Source organism: Blennius ocellaris (genome assembly GCF_963422515.1).
Source record: "Blennius ocellaris genome assembly, chromosome: 17".
Taxonomy (NCBI): domain Eukaryota; kingdom Metazoa; phylum Chordata; class Actinopteri; order Blenniiformes; family Blenniidae; genus Blennius; species Blennius ocellaris.
In genome coordinates, this window is record NC_137666.1 from 1,174,929 (window position 1) to 1,197,305 (window position 22,377).

General features: G+C 47.2%; 1 protein-coding gene across 1 annotated transcript; it reads right to left on the reverse strand.

Annotated features, from left to right (window-relative positions):
* Positions 1–204: 204 nt before the first annotated feature.
* Positions 205–16,639, reverse strand: map3k9 (mitogen-activated protein kinase kinase kinase 9; the record flags this gene model as incomplete). Its single annotated transcript, XM_080512574.1, is given in 16 exon segments — positions 205–653; positions 1,583–1,935; positions 1,937–2,375; positions 3,058–3,170; positions 3,256–3,342; positions 3,373–3,451; positions 3,542–3,664; positions 6,098–6,338; positions 7,277–7,452; positions 7,558–7,706; positions 10,199–10,379; positions 14,730–15,143; positions 16,215–16,409; positions 16,412–16,571; positions 16,573–16,593; positions 16,595–16,639. Coding segments are annotated over 16 exon segments (3,225 nt in total).
* Positions 16,640–22,377: the final 5,738 nt, after the last annotated feature.

Sequence of the window (22,377 nt, forward strand, 5' to 3'; positions counted from 1 at the left end):
CGAGCGTCTCGTCGTTTTTTTTTTGTTTGTTTTTTTTGCTTTGATACCAAATTCAAAGTTTTTTTTACAAAGAAACGAGAGGAAGGTGAAATATTCACAGTCGACGTGACTCAGTGATTCACTGAACCGATCAGAGGTTCCTTCCAGAAAGACCAAGCTGAGTCCGCCGTGCCCCCCCCCTCCCCTCCCCCCCCCCCGGGGGGTTCAGGACCAGAAGCCCGGTCGGTAGCGGTACGGCGAGTCCCTGGGGGGCCGGCGGCCCTCGGGCCCGCAGAGGGCCGCCGTGCCGTCGCGGCACTGGCCCTCGTCCTGCCGGTCCAGCAGGTTGAGGTTCCGGCGGGGGGAGTACGGCGTCGGCGCCTCCAGGGGCGTCGGCGGCACCGCCGGGTCTCGCCCGAACTCCACGGTGGGCGGAGTCTCGGTGCTGGAGGTGTTGGCGGGCGACTCGCCGTTGCCTCGGGGCCTGGGCTCCGCCCAGAAGGCGTCGGGGCGCGCCCGGGGCGACGGCCGGGGCCGCGCCACGAAGTCCAGGGTTTTGGGGCGTTCGGGGGCGCAGCGGCGTCGGGGCGTCGGGGGGAAGACCAGGTTGGGGTCCGGGAGGCGGGGGACCTCCGGGCGGTCCTCTTTGAAGCCTTTGAAGACGCCCGTTCCGGCTGAAATACAAAGAAATAAGGGGGAAAAAAACTATAAACTTAAATAAACGAGTTCCAATTAAAAAGAAGCCAAAGAAATGAATGCAAAAGCAACAACATGGATGCAAAAAACACAAAAAGAAGGAAAAAGACACGACAGCAATGCAGTAAAAAAACAAAACAACTCCAAATGAGTGCAAAAGTCTTAAGACAATTGCACACGTCGAATGAATGAATGTAAAAAGTACAAGAAGGCAAAAGTCACAACATCAATGCAAAAAACAAAACAACAAAAAATGCAATATGGATACAAAAGCCACAGGACAGAATCAAAAGTCAAATGAATGAATGCAAAAGCCTCAAACAAAGTAACATGTGCTTTTGCTAACTGGGAATCGTCTATCTGGGAATCGTCTAACTGGGAATCGTCTAACTGGGAAAAAATAGTTGTCTAACTGGGAATCGTCTATCTGGGAAAAAAACACTATCGTCTATCTGGTAATAATCTAATTGGGAATCGTCTATCTGGGAATCGTCTATCCGGGAATCGTCTATCCGGGAAAAAAACACTATCGTCTATCTGGTAATAATCTAATTGGGAATCGTCTATCTGGGAATCGTCTATCTGGGAATCGTCTAACTGGGAATCGTCTAACTGGGAATCGTCTAACTGGGAATCGTCTAACTGGGAATCGTCTATCTGGGAATCGTCTATCTGGGAATCGTCTAACTGGGAATCGTCTAACTGGGAATCGTCTATCTGGGAATCGTCTATCTGGGAATCGTCTAACTGGGAATCGTCTAACTGGGACGACACCAATCCAAACTGAAGAAAACGACACGAGGAAGGTAAAAGCCTCGTCATGAAGGCAAAAGGTAGAAAGACGTTCTCGTAGCTTCCAGTGACAAAGCAACGAAGAAGAACCTTCAAAATGGCGGCGCGGCGCTACCTGAGCTCTCCACGGGGGGTCTCTCCGGCAGCGGCTCCAGACTCGGGGCGCAGCTCTTCTTGATGGCGCCGTCCGACGGCGTCCGGCGGAGGCTGCGGGCGGAGGCGGGGGCGGGGGCGGAGGGCACGTGTGTGGGCGTGAGCGACTGGCGGGGGTTCCGCTTGAAGCTCTCCAGGTGGGTGTTGACCAGCGGGTTGACGGGGGCCGGCGGCGGGATGGTGGCGGCGGCGGGGCGGCAGACCAGCAGCTCCTCGCTGTCGGAGCGCAGCAGCGAGCGCGTGGAGTTGCAGTCGGACACCGAGGACAGGGAGAGCAGCGTGTAGGAGGAGGGGAGGCCTCGCTCGGGGAGGGGGGGGGGGCGCCACCGCTGCCGCCGTTGCCGCCGCCGCCACCTTCAGCGGGCTTTCCCGGCGGAACAGCCTGCGCGCCGGCGGGCTGGAGGTCCGCCTCCCGCCGCCCCCCGCCCTGTGGAAGAAGCCCTCCCACCGCGGCTTCACGTTCTCGCCCGGCTGGGCCAGAGCCAGGAGGTTGTAGCCCAGGCCGACCGCCGCCAGCAGGGCGCCGCAGCCCAGCAGCACCAGCTCGGAGCGCCGGCCCCCCCCCGGGCTCTTCCTGCAGGGGGGGGTGCCCGGAAGCTGGCCGCCCACGCAGTACTCCTCGCCTTCGGCCTCGGCGGCGGCGGCGACGGCAGGGGGGGGGAGGGGGAGGTGGGCGTCCTTGTGGAAGGGAATACAGAGGTAGGACTGGCCGGGAGCCGCGCCGGCCTCAGTGGTAAAGCAGCAATCTTCATTTTCTGGAAGACATTTAAAGTTTGTATCGTCAGTTTCTTCGTTTTAACTTCAGCAACGTGCAGGAATACGTGACAAAATACAGGAATTCTCATTCTTCTCCTCATACATGCAACCGATAAAACAGTGTTTTTCAACCTTTTTGAGCCAAGGGACACTTTTTTGTTTGGAAAAATCTGGAATCACACCACCACCACCCAAAAATGTTAAAATGTGAAACTCTGTAGCCTCTATTAACAATATAAAGTCGTTCTCATCAAAGTTTTATTAACAGGAATCAAGTAAATACAGAAAAAAAAGTATTTCCCAATGTGGAGGCTTTTCAGATCCAGGACTTCAGACAGACTCTCCCCCAAACCGAAGCATGACGTCATTTCGGGCCACTGTGCGATAACGACTTCACTCCCAAACTCCTAAATCTGTTTTGCTGAGCGTGCATAATTACCCCCCCTCCCCCTCCCCCGCCCCCCCCCGCCCGCTGCAGCTCGTTTCCACTCGTGCAGCTTGCAAACAAGCACATCTGTCGGCCCCCCCCCCCCGGGGGGCCAAAACACTGACACACACACACACACACACACACACACACACACACACACACACACACACACACACACACACACACACACACACACACACACACACACTTACACACACACACACACACACACACACACACACACAGCTCACCCATCTCCAGCAGGCTCGGCACGCCCGGCACGGCCGGACTGTGTCTCGGGGACCTGCGGAGGTTGGGGGCGCTGCAGGAGCGCTGCCTGCTGCCCTCGTGGGGGGGCTTCACGCTGCAAACGACACGTCACACGTCAGTACACCCCCAAGCGCCCCCCCACCCCCCCACCCCCTACAAGCTGGGCTCTTTTGCCACACCTGGCGTCGGCGCTGTGCTCCCTGTGCGGGCCGCCTCCTCGGGACCGGCCCTTCTTCCTGGAGCCCTTCCTCTCACGCTCCTCCTCCCCCCCCTCCTCCTCCTGCTCCTCCCCCCGCTCCTCCTCCTCCTTCTCCTTGTCGTCCGGGTGGAGGCCGGCGCCGCGGCCCCAGGCGCCACAGCCCTCCGCCGGGGTCACTGCCGAAACCACACGGGAGTCAGAACAACACGTCGTTGGGGGTGGGGGGGGGGGGGGGGGGGGGGGTGGGGACGGGTGGAGGTGCTTACGCTGGATGGCTCTGAGGCGGGGGGGCATCGGCGGGCTGGTCGGGGGACTGGAGCAGCTGCTCAGCAGGCTCCTCCGCCGGTCGTGGGACGGAGACGCCTGCACCGTGATCTTGTGCTGGAAATCTGAAAGGATTTTGAAAAAAAAAAAAAAAAAGCACATAAACTGAAGTTAATAACGACACAAATACATGACGGGATTCTTCACACAGTTTCTGACAAAAAAAAACATGATATCAATGAAATGTGCTTTTGCTATTTGGGAATCGTCTATCTGGGAAAAAATAGTCGTCTAACTGGGAATTGTCTATCTGGGAAAAAATAGTCGTCTAAGTGGGAATCGTCTATCTGGGAAAAACAGTCGTCTAAGTGGGAATCGTCTATCTGGGAAAAAACACTGTTGTCTAACTGGGAATCGTCTATCTGGGAATCGTCTATCTGGGAAAAAATAGTCGTCTAACTGGGAATCGTCTATCTGGGAAAAAATAGTCGTCTAACTGGGAATCGTCTATCTGGGGAAAAACAGTCGTCTAAGTGGGAATCGTCTATCTGGGAAAAACAGTCGTCTAAGTGGGAATCGTCTATCTGGGAAAAAATAGTCGTCTAACTGGGAATCGTCTATCTGGGAAAAAACACTGTCGTCTAACTGGGAATCGTCTATCTGGGAAAAACAGTCGTCTAAGTGGGAATCGTCTATCTGGGAAAAACAGTCGTCTAAGTGGGAATCGTCTATCTGGGAAAAAACACTGTTGTCTAACTGGGAATCGTCTATCTGGGAATCGTCTATCTGGGAAAAAATAGTCGTCTAACTGGGAATCGTCTATCTGGGAAAAACAGTCGTCTAACTGGGAATCGTCTATCTGGGAAAAAATAGTCGTCTAACTGGGAATCGTCTATCTGGGAAAAAACACTGTCGTCTAACTGGGAATCGTCTATCTGGGAAAAACAGTCGTCTAAGTGGGAATCGTCTATCTGGGAAAAACAGTCGTCTAAGTGGGAATCGTCTATCTGGGAAAAAACACTGTCGTCTAACTGGGAATCGTCTATCTGGGAAAAACAGTCGTCTAAGTGGGAATCGTCTATCTGGGAAAAACAGTCGTCTAAGTGGGAATCGTCTATCTGGGAAAAAACACTGTTGTCTAACTGGGAATCGTCTATCTGGGAAAAAATAGTCGTCTAACTGGGAATCGTCTATCTGGGAAAAACAGTCGTCTAACTGGGAATCGTCTATCTGGGAAAAACACTGTCTTCTAACTGGGAATCATCTATCTGGGAAAAAACACTGTTGTCTAACTGGGAATCGTCTATCTGGGAAAAAGACTGTCGTCTAACTGGGAATCGTCTATCTGGGAAAAACAGTCGTCTAACTGGGAATCGTCTATCTGGGAAAAACACTGTCTTCTAACTGGGAATCATCTATCTGGGAAAAAACACTGTTGTCTAACTGGGAATCGTCTATCTGGGAAAAAGACTGTCGTCTACCTGGGAATCGTCTATCTGGGAAAAAGACTGTCGTCTACCTGGGAATCGTCTATCTGGGAAAAAACACTGTTGTCTATCTGGGAATCGTCTATCTAGGTTAAAACAATATCGTCTAACTGGGAATCGTCAATCTGGGACGACACACAAACTGAAGTTAATAAAGGCACAAATGCATGACGGGATTCTTCACAGTTTTTGACAAAAAAACAAAAAAACCCATGATATCAATGAAATAATGTGAATTTAAAGCTAGTTTTACTTTATAAAAAGTCACATTTTCCCACGTGAATGTGATGTAAATGTCAATAGGAGCGACATGCAGCCCAATTTCACACCATAATCAAGTTTTAATGCTAATTTTTTGAGCAACTCCACATGTTTTTATCACCTTCGGTGCGAAAGACAAAAGAATCCGTGAAGAAAGTGTTCAGATTTCCTGAGGTAACTTCTAAATGGCTTGAAGTTTTGGAAAATAACGAGAGCGATTTCAACATGTAATAATAATAATGATGCCTCCTGATGAATGATGCAGTGAGAGAAGTACTAAATATGTGGTATTTTACTGCATCCGGTGTGGATTTGATTCTCGTGGTTCTTAATTAACCGCCGCAGCTCAAGTCTCACTGTTGTCTTGTCTCAATAAAACACTGCAATTCCAAGTAAATATACAAATTGTTGTTGTTGTTGTGCAGAGCAATGCTATATACATTTATATATTTGCTGTATTGGCTGCCGTAACAATGCAAATTATACGATTGTGTAGAAAAACGTCTGGGAATATCTTGTATTTTTATGTAAACAGTGGTATATACATGTGTTTTTTGTGATATATTTGTGCACTGGTTTGTATATATACTAATTGGATTTACTTTCTAATTGTGAAAATGTTTCATTCCACATGTTTGAGGCTTTCATATGAAAAAAAAGTAACATTTCCCCACTCAAACTTTACAATATTATTAGAATTATTTGTTTTTTTTGCAGTTTTAGGTCCAGTGTGTTCGTCCAGCATGTCATAATAAGTAACTAACTGTAGAATGCCATCGGTCAGAAGGGCGGAGAAGTTTCTGGAAGCACCTGAGGGCAGGCTGATCCGGTTCCCGTCCTTCAGTTTGAGGCGGCTGCGGCGGAACTTCCCCTGCCGGCTCTCCACGTGGGGCTTCTCCTGGTACAGCTGGTGGATGATGATGTTGAGCTCGCGCTCCAGGATGTGGATCTCCCGCTCCGCCAGCTCCTGCTCGCGCCTCCGCAGCGCCTCCTCCTGGCACTTCTGCTGCAGCGCCGCCCGGGTCAGCTCCTCCTCCCACGACCGCAGCTCCTGCCGAGGATTCCCCAGTGGGTTAGGGTTAGGGTTAGGGTTAGGTTGGGGTTAGGGATAGGTTGGGAGTTAGGGTTAGGTTGAGGGTTAAGGTTAGGTTGGGGGTTAAGGTTAGGTTGGGGTTAGGGTTAGGTTGGGGTTAGGGTTAGGTTGGGGGTTTGGGTTAGGTTGTGGGTTAGGGTTACATTGGGTGCTAGGTTGGGGGTTAAGGTTAGGTTGGCGGTAAGGGTTAGGTTGTGGGTTAGGGTTACATTGGGGGTTAGGTTGGGGGTAAAGATTAGGTTGAGGATTAGGGTTAGGTTGGGAGTTAGGGTTAGGTTGCGGGGTTAGGGATAGGTTGGGTGTTAGGGTTACGTTGATGGCTAGGTTGAGGGTTAAGGTTCGGTTGGGGGTTAAGGTTAGGTTGGGGGTTTGGGTTAGGTTGAAGGTTAGGGTGACGTTGGGGGATAGGGTTACGTTGCGGGTTAGGCTAGGTTGGGATTAGGGTTACGTTGAGGGTTAGGGTTAGGTTGGGGGTTAGGTTGAAGGTTAGGGTTGCGTTGCGGGTTAGGTTGGGGGTTAGGGTTACATTTGGGGTTAGGGTTAGGTTGGGGGTTAGGTTAGGTTGGGGGTTAGGGTTTGGTTGGAGGTTAGGGATACATTTGGGGTTAGGGTTAGGTTGAGGGTTAAGGTTAGGTTGGGGGTTAGGGATAGGTTGGGGGTTAGGGTTACATTTGGGGTTAGGGTTAGGTTGAGGGTTAAGGTTAGGTTGGGGGTTAGGGATAGGTTGGGGGTTAGGGATAGGTTTGGGGTTAGGGTTAGGTTGAGGGTTAAGGTTAGGTTGGGGGTTAGGGATAGGTTGAGGGTTAGGTTGCAGGTTAGGGTTGGTTGAGGGTTAAGGTTAGGTTGGTGGTTAGGGTTAGGTTTAAAAACCCTCCCTGAAACAAGCCTGGGTTCACCTTCTCCTTGGTCCTCAGCTGATCAAACATCTCCTGGATCTCCAGCTTCCAGTCGTCCTGCAGCGAGTGGAACGACTCCGCCGGCATCTCGAAGAAGCCCGACTCCTCGATGGCCGTCAGATGGTCGAGGACGGCGGTGAAGTGAGGTCGGCAGTGGGGGTCGGAGCTCCAGCAGTCTGTGGCGGGAGACGAAACGCTCTTTGATCATTACTTTGATCTCAGGCAAACATGACACGTGACCCCTTCTGACGCCTTCAGAGAGCAACGAAACGTTCCCTCACCCTCCATGAGGCGGGCGAACGGCTCGGGACAGGTGGAGGGGACGGGCAGGGCCAGTTTGTTCATGGCCACGCCGTACGCCACCGCCAGGCCGTCGATGCCTCGGAACGGGACCTCGCCGGTCAGCAGCTCCCACAGGAGGACGCCGTAGCTTCAAAGACACAAAGAAGAGCCGAGCTGTGGATGTGATCGTCGGGCAAACGCCTTCGGAAACGGCTTCTCCTCAAGAGAAGGGCAGTGCTTCGCACCCCGCTCATGTAAAATACCAAGGTGAGACTGAAAAGGTCAAGCTGAGAAAAACGCCAGCAACCGAGAGGAGCGCCGGACTGATCCATGTGACTGGATGGCGGGAGCGGGTTAATTACCCGACTAATGAAAAAAAAACCAGGATTAACGAAGCTCTACCTTCACGTCCGCCATTCGCCGGTCGGCCACAACATTATGACCACCGTCAGGCGAACCGGATAACGTTGATTTTCTCGTCTTGAAGGTTCCCGTCGTCAAACTCAAAGTCTGTGACGACTCGGAGTTCTTGAAAAACGTAAGTGCAGATGGTTGTTTTCACTTGTTTTCACATCGAACACGAGAAAAACGTCCGTTCTCGCAGCCGAATGACAGTTTTTCTCCTTTGTTGCCTGTAAAAACTGACACAGAACCAAAGTTTGGCCCTTTTTTTCCCCACGAATTTCTAAATGGAACCTCGATGTTGTCATTTACATGATCGCAGGACGATCAGTTCAATCTGATTTTAGATAAGAAATTACAGATTTTTTTTAAATCTGGTGAAAAGCAATCAAAAGGTCAACGATCACTGAAGGTTTCTTGGCGGGAATGAATTTGCCGAAAGAAGAAAAATAATCACAAAAACTGCAGAATGCGGTCAGAAATGACAGATTCCTTCTCCGTCAAAGCAACTTGAAGCTTTTCCAGAATCACCACCGTCAATAAACTGCATCATGAATCTGTTGGAAACTATTAGACCGATCAATATGACGATTCAGCGTTTTTAAATAATAGATCTAAATCAACTAGAATCCTCACTGGATGTCTTCTTTCTACTTTCATAATCCTGTTGTTGATCCAGACCACGGCGTCGCACCAGTGACGTGAGCGAGTTTTATTATGGAGAAACTGAGACGAGGAGTTTGTTTGGACACGTGCAAATCTCAAGCTATTTAATTATTTGTTTATCTATTTATTGGTTTGTATTCATGTATTTTAACTGTTTTTTTGTGTGCAAAAACTACTGATTGGGTCAAAAGTCAGTGTTGCACCGATTGTCGTCAAACAAAAGCCACAATGTTCCGTCATCAGGAACATGCCTCCTGACCTTTGACCCCTCACCGCTAACCCGGGTCATGACGTCACTGCATCAGAGGATGGGGGATTAAAAACTGACCGCGTTATGACAAAAACTACGTTTCGGACCTTTTCCGTGGTCTCGGCTCAGTTGTCGACACCGATTCTGATAGAAAATCACCGTTTTCACAAAAAAACAAACAAAACACCATAATATTCATTCATAATGTTCCGGCACGCCGCTCGTTTATCTTCCTCTCATTACCGCTTTAATGTAAAATCTCAGTGCCGCTCCGGATGGTTTTAGATTAAAGAAACGCCGCATGCAGGCAGGAGCAGGAAAGGAGGGAGGAAAACGCTGCAACGTGTGGAAAGACGACAGAGCAGAGTGTTAGAAAGGGTTAAAAAATGAGACAGCATGAAAGCAAAACTACCTACATTTTACATATACGCATTTTTTTGTTTGGTTGGGCTTATTAATTCTGTCAGTGTTTTGTTGATAACTTCACATAGATGGACCAAAGTACTTTCACATTTATATTTTATTAAAATTTTTCTGATATTTATACTTGTTCTGTCCATGTGTTTCATATCTATGAGCTTTGATAAGCCCCGTGTGGCTCTTTTTAATAAAAATGCACCACAAATTAACAGAATTATGTTTTTGTTTTTTCTTAAATCATTGAAATTAACGCTAATCGAACAATCAGAAGCATCACATACTTGATTTTCGTAAAATAAAACAGGAAGTGGATGAATCCGTTCCGACAACAGAACTGATGCTAAATTGACGAGTCGAGTTGAAATGAAAAAAAAGAATTAACACGTCAGACGGATTACTGAGAAAACGTACTGATCAATCTGAGTTTTTGTACGTTTTATGGAGAAATTGTGTTTGAAAAGCAATTAAGTATGATAAAATTATCCGTTAAAAATGTTTGACAAAATTCAGTCGAAGGCGTCAAACACAGTTTAGTTCAGAGGCGACATACAGCCCTTTGATCCCAATGAGAAATATGAGCATAATAACCTTTAAAATTAAAAAGTCTTCCACTGTTGTCAATATTTTCTCAAAACAGCTCCTTTTTTTTTATTTTAATGGTGCAAAATATTGTGAAATGTCCAAAAATCTTCTCGTAAAGTCGTTGTTTTATGCAGGTTTTTACAAACTCACATCAAAGCTTTGATGCTTTGAAGCTTTTGAGGTGCCAAGAGGTTTCCTGGTTGATTCAGAGACTTTAATTTGTACTTTTTTCATTAAATTGTGTAGTTTGCTGCCCGTCTGCGGTTCTGCGTTTTCCCCCAGAAACCTCCACCTCCTCCTCCACCTCCTCCTCCGCCCACCTCCAAACGTCGCTCCCCTTGGAGAACGTGGACGAGCGGATGACTTCGGGCGCCATCCAGGCGTAGGTGCCGGCGGCGCTCATCTTGGTGGTGCGGTGCCACTCTCGGGCCAGACCGAAGTCCGTGATCTTCAGGGTCTTGTTGCTGAGGTCCTCCAACTCCACCCTCTCCAGGATTAGGACTGGAGGTTTTTGGATGGCGAGGAGGAGGGGAAGGTGGAAGGGAGGAGGAGGAGGAGGGGGGGTGGAGTTTGTGCAGATTGGTGGGTGGTGGTTAAATTAAATTAAAAAATATAAAATAATAAATCAAAACGGTTTGGAGGATTGGAGATGTTAGAGGAGACCCGGTGCAAGAGGGAAATGATAAGACAAAACAGGGTGCGGTTGGTGGGAGGCCGTGATGAGAGGATGGAAGGGATGAAAGGAGAGAAAGAGAGAAGAAACAAAGCAAAAGATGGTGAGCGACGACTCACAGAGACAAAAACAGCCTCCCTTTGATCAAAGCGAATGGCTTCACTGTGAGTGAGAGAGACTTCGAGGAAAAGACCGACCGTTACACAACTGAAATATCCGGTTGCAACACACCCACTAAAAAACAACAACAACAACAAAACAACATTCACTTTCTAACATGCACAAGCAAAGCAGGGTTCCTCTAAAACGCTCTTCTATTGACACTGAAGCTACATGAAAGAAGACATCAGATGCTAAAGATAGATAAAATGTGATAAATCCGATCCGACAAACTAAACCAGTCTTCAACACGCAATAACAAATATAAATTCAATGCTTTTCTCAAAACTTTTCCCAATAGGAGTCATTGAAATGTCAAACTGGGTTCAATCCAGCCTGCCCAAGGATGAAATCTGGATACGACACAAAAATGACATTACATGCAGTTATTTCAATGAAGGTAATCAAATTAATACTATATCAGGGCGAATTAGTTAAAACTGGCTAAAAGCTGCAGAAAAGCTTTAAACTAAGAACTAAGGTTCTATTTCAGGTGCTTTTATCAAGAAAATGTTCATTTATTTGCAATAGATTTGAGTTTTATGCTCTAGAAATAAGGAATAAGAGTCCATTTATTAGATTTATATTTCATTAAAAGGTCATATTCTGCAAAATTCAATTTCTGAAGGTTTTCCAGCAGTAATAATCGTCTCCACATCTGGACCGACGCCCCAGAGGTGAAGAAAGTGTGTCCTCTCTCTCCCTGGAGTGTTCCAGAAGTTAAAAACTGTGTTGCTACAACCAGCCAATCAGAAATCAAACCCTCTATAGTGTCATCGGGGGGGTTCAGCCAATCACAATCAAGGTAGGCTCCTCCCCTTTGACTCCTTCCACAATCAGGCAGCTCTGCTCTGGCACATGGCGCCACAAGAGGAAGTACTTCCTACCTCTTCCTATAGATGGGCGTGTGTGTGGGCGGAGCCAGTCCAGCTCATACAGACACAGCAGATTCTGAATGCAGCTCCTAGGATCCAATATTCTAATGGAGGACAATCAATAAACTTTGAATAGAATGTTTTTAAACCAACGAGACCTTGTGAACGTGTTGAAAAGCTGAATAATATGACCTCTTTGTTTTGCTGTTATTATTTGTACATTATTCCAGCTGATTAGTAGGTAACTGATTTACCTGCTAACAAAATCTGACAAATGTTGTTTTCTCTCTAAAGAAGAAAGAAAGAAAGAAATCCTGTGACCTGAAACCACCGAAATAGACGTGAAAATAAGTCCCCGCCGCATAATACATGAAAGAGTTTGTGAATAAATCACAGCGAGGAGCTGAATTTAATTTACATAAAAGCTTAAAATACAGAGGGAGGAGAATAAAGGTCAAAGGTTAAAGAAAGATCCAGAAACAATCCAGTCAAAACGAGCTGGAATAAAACGTAAAACCAGCCACGGCGCCGCAACTCGGCTGTAAAGAACATGAATCGGTGTAGAATTTGTCCAAAAAGTCGTTTATAAATCGCCCCGGCATGTCAGATATAAGTGGAATTTCATCCGCGTGAATGTTTTCCATTTAATTTCCCAGCCACTTCCTGAAGCCTGCGACGCGTCTGAACGCTGTGCGTGAACGTGGCGACGGCGTCGGCATGGCGACGGCACGGCGACGGCACGGCGACAGCACGGCGACTCCTCCACAGTGACTTTCAGCACTTTAAAACGACCTCCCGGGAGTCAGACGCCCCGAGCCAATGGCGGAACGAGGAGCTCGGCGGCGGCGGCCAATAAGGAGGAGCGTCGGGGCAAATCCTCAGTAATAGGCTTGGGGTTTACGGGGGGGGGAGGGGGGGGGGAATCCGGTTGGGTGAAATGAGGGATTACAAACCGCCACACAAGACTGCAAACGCCTTTTCATTTCTGCTCCTTTCTTCTTTTTAGTTTATTTTCTGAATTACATGCAAACAGCGCGAGTCACACTGTGATTTAACTCTAATGCTGTTTATCACACTCTGCAGGGCAATGTGAAATCTTCATCTTGTCCTGCGGTATTTGATTTCAATTATTATTAAACAGGAAGGAATGTTAAATTAATAAAATCTGCAGTGAGAAACGTCAAATGCTGAAGCAAAACGTCTCTGCGCTCGACTAAATGTGAACGTGACCTTTCATTTCTGCGTCCAAACACAACAAAACGATTGATTTTTTTACCGCGAATGTTCGACCTTTTATTCGTATATCAAGGTTTATTTGCAGGACACAAGTAGTTTTTAACCACAAAATTGAGTCTGAAGTCCATTAATTGTCCTTATTTGACGTCTGTCGAGTCTTTAAATCAGCAGAAGCAGTAATTCCTCCTTCGGCTCCCTGATATTCATCACTTGAAAGTTCTTGATTTATTTGTTTGCCAGTGAATCAAATAGAAATAAACTAACTGGAGCGTTTCAGGGCGGAAATACTCAGTCATTTTACAAATTGACAAGTTGCTTTAAAATTTACTTATTTATAAGTAAATTAATTAAAAAAATGAATAAATTGATGGACATCAATTTACTAAAAAGTTTTCAATTAAAAAATCTCAGAAAATTTCCACAAATTCGTAGATTTTTCATATTGCGTTAAAAAAACCCCGACTGGAAATGATGGAAGGATGTTGATGAAATGTACAGGATGGCAGCGACAACGTTCATATTTCATCTCCAAAGCAATAAATTCACCTACAACTGGACTAAATGAGTTAAAATATATGAAAAATGTAAGACGTAAAAAAAAAAAAACCCACTTAAGCACCATTTTCCTGTAAATATTAGCGTTTGATAAAAGGAAGCAAATAATATAATGTCAATGAGACGAGAGTGACACTGTTGAACAGGCACTGTGATTTATCTTATTATCTTATTCTGAAGTTTTGTTGTGATCCTTTTAGGCTTCCGTAGTCGTGTGCTTAACACAGGAAGTGAAGCGTTTTATTGCGAAATGCTAAAAAAAAAACGTAATAAATGAGTGACTGCGTTGTTTTACCGCGTCCGTGCGTATGCGAGGATACGCACGGACGTCATCGCGAATGGTTATGAAATAAGCGAGTTTAGAAAGAAAAACAAAATTTCGCCGCGACGATTATTACGACTGAACGACGGACGACGAGGACTGCTGCAGTTTCCTCTCTGGAACGACGTCGAGCCCAAACGTTTCCATGTGAAATTTGCTTATTTTGGTTTTTACGTCTCTCCTTTTATTGTTCTGTTAACCCAAAATATATATATCATTTAAAAAAATTGTCCATTATGTAACTGATCACACCCTGATCGTCTTGTAGAACCGATTCTGTCCTGAATAAAAGAACCCCCTACTCCTTAGCCCTCCGCCTACCCCTTAGCCCTCCGCCTACCCTTAGCGCTCCGCCTACCCCTTAGCCCTCCACCTACCCCTTAGTCCTCCGCCTACCCCTTAGCCCTCCGCCTACCCCTTAGCCCTCCGCCTACCCCTTAGCACTCCAAATACCCCTTAGCCCTCCGCCTACCCCTTAGCCCTCCGCCTACCCTTAGCGCTCCGCCTACCCCTTAGCCCTCCACCTACCCCTTAGTCCTCCGCCTACCCCTTAGCCCTCCGCCTACCCCTTAGCACTCCAAATACCCCTTAGCCCTCGCCTACCCCTTAGCCCTCCGCCTCCAAAACGAGGGCAAAGGCAAAGGGATAAAAGTTTCAGCCCTTAGATTTGGTACCCCCCTCTCCCTCTGCTCAGCCCCGCCCCCGTTATAAACACGGTCTCTACCAAACAAAGACACACGGAAGCTCCATACGGCAGACGGCAGCGCTACTGCCGTTCTTACTAGTATAAAACACAACAGGTTTATAGAACTTTAGAAGTATATATGTGAAATGCGAGTCCTTTGGCGCCGTGTCCTCCTACCCCTCTGTTTAAAGTGTGCATCTGTAAACGCTATGTTTGGAGGGGTAAACAGCCCTTCGCCTCTGAACAGTAGTGAAACGGGACACCCCTCAGACTCTCATGAACGCGCAATTCAAAGGGGTAGGGGTAAGATGAAGGGCTGAGGGGTAGAATTGAGACGCAGCCTTACTGTTGCTGGACTTGAGGTCTCGGTGGATGACGGGCACGATGGCCTGGCTGTGCAGGTAGCGCATGCCCCGGGCGACCTGCACCGCCCAGTCCACCAGCGTGCACGGCGGGATGCGCTTCCCGGCCAGGGCGCGGTTGAGCGGGCCGCCGCGGGCGTACTCCATCACCAGGCACAGGTGCGGCTCCCGCAGGCACACGCCCAGCAGGCCCATGATGTTGGGGTGATGGAGCATGGCGAAGAGCTTGGCCTCCTGCCGCACGCTCTCCAGGGTCTGCTCGGGGTCCTCGTCCGGGTCCCGCCGCGCCGCCTTCACCGCCACCTCGCCGCCGCGCCACACCGCGCGGTACACCTTGCCGAAGCCGCCCACGCCGATGATTTCCTCCAGCGTGAGCTCGGAGAAGTCGATTTCCAGGACTGAGGAGGAGGGAATAAATAAAAAAAAAAAGATTACATCTTGACGTCTAGGTCACGGGAGGTCGTGCGGATCGGGAGGAGTTTAATTCTTAGAGGAAAAAAAAAAGGAGGCGAGGATCAAAAAGCGGGTCGTTGGGTTCAAGGATGCTCTGGAAGCACTAAGCCGCCGCCGCCGCCGCCGTCGATGCCCCACATACAGGAAGCTGATGGGAAAATCTGACACTTGGCCGAGTTTCAGTAAAACGTGTGTTTGAGTTGGATTCAGACTGACCTTGATGAATATTTCAGGTGGGGGGGGGGGGGGGGGGGGGGTAGGAAGTAGGCCAGCCGTCTCAGCGGCAGGAGACGAACGGCGACGGAGGAGAAGACGGCGGCGAACAAAGAGCCGGCGGCACAATCTGGCCTCAAACATCTGCTTCACATGCAGATGTGGGGACCAGCGGCTTTATTTTATTTTATATATTACATATATATTTTATACTCGTCTATGAGACGATACTCTTTCTGCACCTCCTGGGAAAACTTTGCTGTATTTAAAAAAATAATAATAAGTTTGGGAATTGACTTTTTTCCTTGAAATGCATGTTTTTTTAAGCAGGAAACCACTTCAGTCCAACTGAAACCTGAACATGAAAGAAAGAATCTTTCTTATGGGGACGAAGCTGCGAATTCTCTGCACCAATAACAACAGTGTTCAGGTCACATTTGCGTGAAAAGACGCGTGTTTCTGCGGAGGACGCGCTGATTGTGTCGTAACCGGAGCTTGCATGGCGCGACGTGCACGTGCACGAGCCCGGTGATGGATGACGGTCCTGATGCTGAGAGGATGCTGAGGCCAGCTGGTTCTGCAGGCCAGAGATGGAGGGGGGGGGGGGGGGGAGGAGAGAGAGAGGAGAGAGAGAGAGAGCACTGCGCCCACCATGACCACAGCACTCCCAGCGTGGCGTTTTCTCCATCCGCGGCGCAAAACAAAAGATCGTCGCGACCCGGCGAAAGGGGGAAGGGGGGGGGGGGGGGGGGGGGGGGGGGGGGTGCGTGTGTGAGCGCCGCAACAATGCGAGGTTTACTCACGGTGCAGGGGGGGCACCGCGGGTACTGCTGCTCGGCGCCGCCGTCCCGCGCCGCGTCCTCCGCGGGGGACGCGGCTCGCCTCGCTCACGTAGTTGGACGGGAAGATGCCGACCCGGTCCGCGACCATGCCGGTCCACCAGCCCTCGTCCCCGGACACCAGCGAGTCCTTGGACAGGACCTCCACCAGGTCGCCCGGCGCAGGCTGAGCTCGTCCTCCGCAGTCGCCTCGTAGTCGAACACCGCGGTCCAGACGCCCGGAGCGGGCGGGTGCCGCGTCCTGCGCGCCGCCGCGTCTGCCGCCGGTGCCGGTGCTGCCGGTGGCCCGCGGTTCCATCCTCCCGGCGCGGGCCAGCGGAAAAACATCCGCTTCCTCCGACGCCCCGGGGACTCAAACTACCGTCCAAAGCGGGCTTGAAGACATCCATGGACGCGGATCCATAGGGGCGACCTGGATCACTGCGGGCGCCTCCGCCGCGCGGTGGCTCCGCGCGCCCCCCGCGCACCCCGCGCAAAGCAAACGCGCTTAAGTAGCGGCTAATCCCGCACACAAACACTGCGGGGAAGCGGAGGCGCCATCCCCGCTGCGGCTGCTGCATCGTCCGCCTTTCACCAAACACACACACTCACACACACACTCACACAGACACACACACACACACACACACACACACGCTCCAGCTCGACGGTTTCCCGACGCACAAACCCGCATCCAATCACCGCCGCAACCTGCCGCACGCGCCGCTCCGCAATGTGCCGTTCGGCGCAGGCGCGCTAGTGGCGCGCGCACACGTCAATCAACAGTTTAAATCCCGCCTTCTTCCCCCTGACGTCAGAGGCGGGTCACCTGAACTGATCCGGACACAACGCGGCATGACAACGTCTCCGAACTTTAAGGAAGAATTATTAATTGTGCCTGCCTCTTTAAGAGGCGTCGCACAATTATTACAATCCTGGGAAAACGCCGTTTTTTTTTATTATTATTTTTATTTTTCTTCCTCTGCCACACAAAGTTTGCAGGCCTACTAGTCCCGCACCGTTTGGAGTACGTAGACAAAAAGCATATCGCTACGTAGGGAATTATCGGGAATCCTGTGCATCCATTTGGATTGTGGATATCGCAAACGGCTTCCGAACAACACGTAAAAAAACGGCGATGATTTTTACATCCGCTTAACATGGGAGCCAAGAAAAACAAGAAAAAAAATCACACTTTTTCCACGCCACATCACGTCGCCAAATATTCAGCTACAAGACTCAAACTTACTCTTAAAACGTTGCCGCACTTGTTCTGTATTCACATATGTCCTTAGATTTCTCACAAGTTTTACCAATTTTCAACTGTCAGCCTTCGAATGTCATCAAGTTTTCCCTCCTTTTTCCAGTTTTGTATGGGTGTGTATGTGGAAAAGCTAGAGGGTGAGATGTCAGTTAGAGTGAGAGAAACTGCCGTTTTACACAAAAAAAAAAGTTTTTATCTCGTCGCCACGGCCACATTTCTTTGTCTTTCTCAACATATTATACATCAAAATGTAGCTACAGGCCTTGTGCTTCTCACGAGGGGACACTTTTGTCTCAGAGAGACACGGTTCTCCCTCCAGTGGACTTAATTGATAGGGAGCTCAGGATTCTGCCTCATCCGCACCAATACATTTTGACGAGTCATTTTCTCCCCAAATCCCCAGCCATTTTGTTTCAAGTCCTCACGGGGAGACGGGAACCTCGTGAGGACACCAAAACACCACACGTTCATCCTTCAACTTCTCCCGACGCCCACGGTGAAGGATTTTTCACCCAAGTGTCACGGTTCTCCAACTATAAGCAGTTGTTCGGGACCTGCGTTTGTGCTTAAACCCCTTCTTCCCTCAGATAACGTCTCATAGTCTCTGCACCTGCAGCAGCTTGTCAATCAGGAGCCGGCTCCATGACATCACACAAGCTGCACCAAATCTGCCTGGCAACACACACGGCTCCTCTGATTGCCTGGACCAGTAACATGATGGCTGACCACACAGTGCTCACACACACACAGTAGCCTTAGGCACCATACTTTTCAATGCATTTTAATGCTGATGGCAATGACTCAGCATCAACACTTGTTAGCATGCCAATTAGCATGCTACAAAGTTTGTTCAATTGAGCTGAAATTTGGAGGGTGGCCTCATGGGGGTGCTGCGATCACGGCGCACTAGCTAGTTATCCGCCGCGCTAAGCTAATTGGCCTACCATCTCAGAATGTCATAAAACTCCAGATTCCCAGGTCAGCCACACCTGGGAGGTAACTTCTGCGCTTTTCAGGCAAATCGCAGGTGTTAGCATCTCATGCTAACAAGTTTGTTCAAATGAGCTCACATTTGGAGGGTGGACTCGTGCTGGCGCTGCGATCGAGAAACACTAGCTAATGACATGGTTTCCACGTACTTAAATCGCTTGTGTTAGCATCGCATGCTAACAAGTTTGTTTAAATGAGCTGAAATTTGGAGGGTGGCCTCGTGGTGGCGCTGCGATCGAGAATTACTAGCTGACCACATGGTTTCCACGCACTTAAATCGCTGTTTGCTGTTAGCATCGCATGCTAACAAGTTTGTTCAAATGACCTGAAATTTGGAGGGTGGCCTCGTGGTGGCGCTGCGATCGAGAATCACTAGCTAATGACATGGTTTCCACGTACTTAAATCGCAAGTGTTAGCATCGCATGCTAACAAGTTTGTTCAAATGAGCTGAAATTTGGAGGGTGGCCTCATGGTGGCGCTGCGATCGAGAATTACTAGCTGACCACATGGTTTCCACGCACTTAAATCGGTGTTAGCTGTTAGCATCGCATGCTAAAAAAGTTTGTTCAAATGAGCTGAAATTTAGAGTGTGTAGCCTCGTGCTGCCGCTGCGATCGAGAATCACTAGCTAATGACATGATTTCCACGTATTTTTCACACTACCGCGGCCTCGCTCGGCAGGCAGGGGGCGGCAGGTGGCAGGCACAAATAAAATTTCCGCGGGAATTTTCTAGTTATTATTATTGTTGTTGTTTGTTTTTTATTTAAATTTAAATGTACATTATTATTATTATTATCTTTTATTATTTTAAATTAAAATTAAAATTATTATTATCATTATAATTATTATTGAACATATTTTACTTTGATGATACCTGGTGTACTTTAATCTCCCGGACTGATTGGTCACTGAGAAATGTGCTGAAATGGATTAACAAATACTGGATGATGACAGACTGCAGGCTGTATCCTAATGATAATAAATAAACAAACAAACAAATAAATAAAACTGAGCAAGGTATTGTGTGATGTATATAGCTCTTTTGTTATTATCAATATACAGTGATAGAAGTGAAGATTTTTTGAGGGGACCCGAATAAAAATCTAACTTTTCCTTAAACCAATCAGACACAAACAGGGACACATAACCAGAAAACTAATTCTTTCTTATTGCTTCTTTTTCTTTATCTTTTTTTTTAAGTGATGAGGAATGTATGGCCGAGCTTGAACCAGCAGATGGCGGTAGTGCCACTTTATGAGTGCAAACTGCTGTTAGATGAAGAAGAGAAGAAACACTGAAAACAATGTAGTTCTGGTGTCGGGCCACTAGATGGTGCAGTTGTTTGTTTCAGAATAAAACCACGCCCACAGAGGACAAAACACAATAAACATGAACAGATTTGCGTTTTCACTTGAAAACGTTTGCGTCAATAAAAGTATCATTAAAAAAAAAATTAAACCAGTGACTCTTTTTTTCTTCCTTCAAATTGTCTCCTTTATTTAGGTTTCGACCGCCGCAGAAAACCCAAAAACATATATTAAGACAAAACATAAAAAACACCTCACTTAGGTTTCAAATCCATGCACAGTTCCCTGAAATAAAGACGATTCATAGCGAGGTGTAAAAAAAAAAAAAACAGTCAACAGAAACCACTATTTCAAGGTGTGTGTGTGTGTGTGTGTGTGTGTGTGTGTGTGTAACAGTAAATTAAAAATACCAAAGAATAACAGCATCTCAAGGGGATTCAGAGCATCTCAGTGTGAAACTAAATTCAACCTCGTCACTAGAAAAAACGACTCTCAAACTTAAGACATCAAGTATAAACGACGCCTGCAGCGGCTCAGGTCCACAAACGAAACCACGTTTAGTTTCCACCGCTGAAAACCGTCCACACACTTCTTCAGCCCACCTCCTCACACACACACACACACACACACACTCTCACACACACACACACACCTCACGAGGAGCAGTTTTGCACATTTGGTATTCGAAATCCCACAAATACAAGATATTTCATTCCCACTTGTGTTAATTAATCAGCAAAAAGGAAACGCGAACTGATTTGTCTGCAGAGGTGGAAACAGGCTGAATGACATGCAAGGAAGGCCATTTTATACTGGAGAGAACAACAGAAATAACCTTGTGATGAAGTTAAAAATGCACGTCGCAAGCGAAATTGATAAAAATATAAATTCAACGTAAAGCTACTTCATTGACCGTTCCCTGCAAACCGAGGCTCTTATTTTGGGCGAAATGACGAAAACCATAAACTCACTGTCCCAAAAAGTCAAAGTTTTGACAGATTTTCAGCAGAAGTCGTCAGAATTAATTCACCCTGAAGGAAAAAAATCAACCGTCGCTAATCGTGTATGAAACCTTGGCATCAGTTCAACTCGTGACATATTCAGTTGGAATTGTACAAAAAACTACGTCAAAAAAGTGAAAATTTATACTTGAGTGATTTGTCCAAAGCTGGAATTACTTAACATTTACAAACAACTTTCACATTGTCGTGACAGTCAGCTTTTATTGTGAAAACTTGATATTGAGGCTCTTTTATCGAGGCACAATGGAACACGACTGAACGTCATGACGTGAATAATGTGATTTAAAAGAAAACACAGAAAATAGATTGAACTCAGAGAGACGTCAGAGGAGGACCCCTCGTATTTTTACTTACTTTTATTTACGTATTAATCTCTGAATAGATTAACGGACAGTAACGCAATGTTAAGTTACTTTTTCCGCAGCTCATCAGTTTCTGATTCCACGTTTATTTTGTGTTTTCTTATAAACAAAATACATTTTTCTGGACTAAAAACACACACAAATCTAAATAACTGAGACTTTTCATGCGTTAACGTTAAAGAAATTAATCTAAATTGTGCTTTTTCGTCGTATTTATTCCCGTTCTACTTCAATTTTTCATTTTTGGGAAACATTGACCTTATTTGAACTTCATCATAAAGCATAGATTGGGAAAAAAAAAAACATTTTCTATCTTGTTTGAGGCTTTTTCTAATGTTCATGGATAAAAAGAATTCAAAAAAATAAGAGTTGTAAGGTGTGCAGAGTGGAAAAACAATTCACAGAGATCGAGTGTGATTTAAGTGAAGCCAGAAAAACACAGAGAGGAAAAAAAAGAGAGAAGGAAAACAGGTTAACTTCAAATAACCATGTACTTTGGAAATTTGCTATTTATTATGACATCTCAGTGCAGGCCAGGGGAGAAACACACATCCCGCTCTGTTAAACAAAACAAATAAAAATAAAATAAAATGTGCCTCTTCTGTTCCCGTTAATTAAACCGAAAACGTCCCTCAAAAAAGTCTCCCGTCGTCACCGAACCGCCGCTTAAGGGAAAAGTGGCGGTTGTCATGGCGACACTGTAAAAAAAACAACAATCCAGAACTAAATGTTGTGTTTTTTTTCCTGCTGTTGCACCATTTCACAACAGAAAACCGTGAAACTAAGAGAACATGCCCAAACTATGTGGTGCAAAAAACAAAAAAACAAAAAAAAAGAACAATTAAAAATGCTTTATTCTCACTTAACAGTGTAAATGTGAAGAGAGAGAGAGACATACCATCGCGAGACTCTCTAGATCCGCCGCTGGAGAAAAGATGCAGATGATAAATATTTATTTCCCACAGAATTAAGACGCGTTTTTTTTGTTGTTGTTTTTTTAAAGATATAATAAAATAACCCTTTAAGAGTCGTGTCCAGGTGAAGAAGACCACCGCCGCCTGTGTGCAGCCATACATGCAGAGCAGACAAACACACACTCCAGACCCCCCCAACCCCCCCCTCCACCCACCTGCCCCCCCCCCCCCCCCCCCCCAAACGGATTTTAACTAAACAAACTGAAGGAAAACTGGAAAAACAGAAA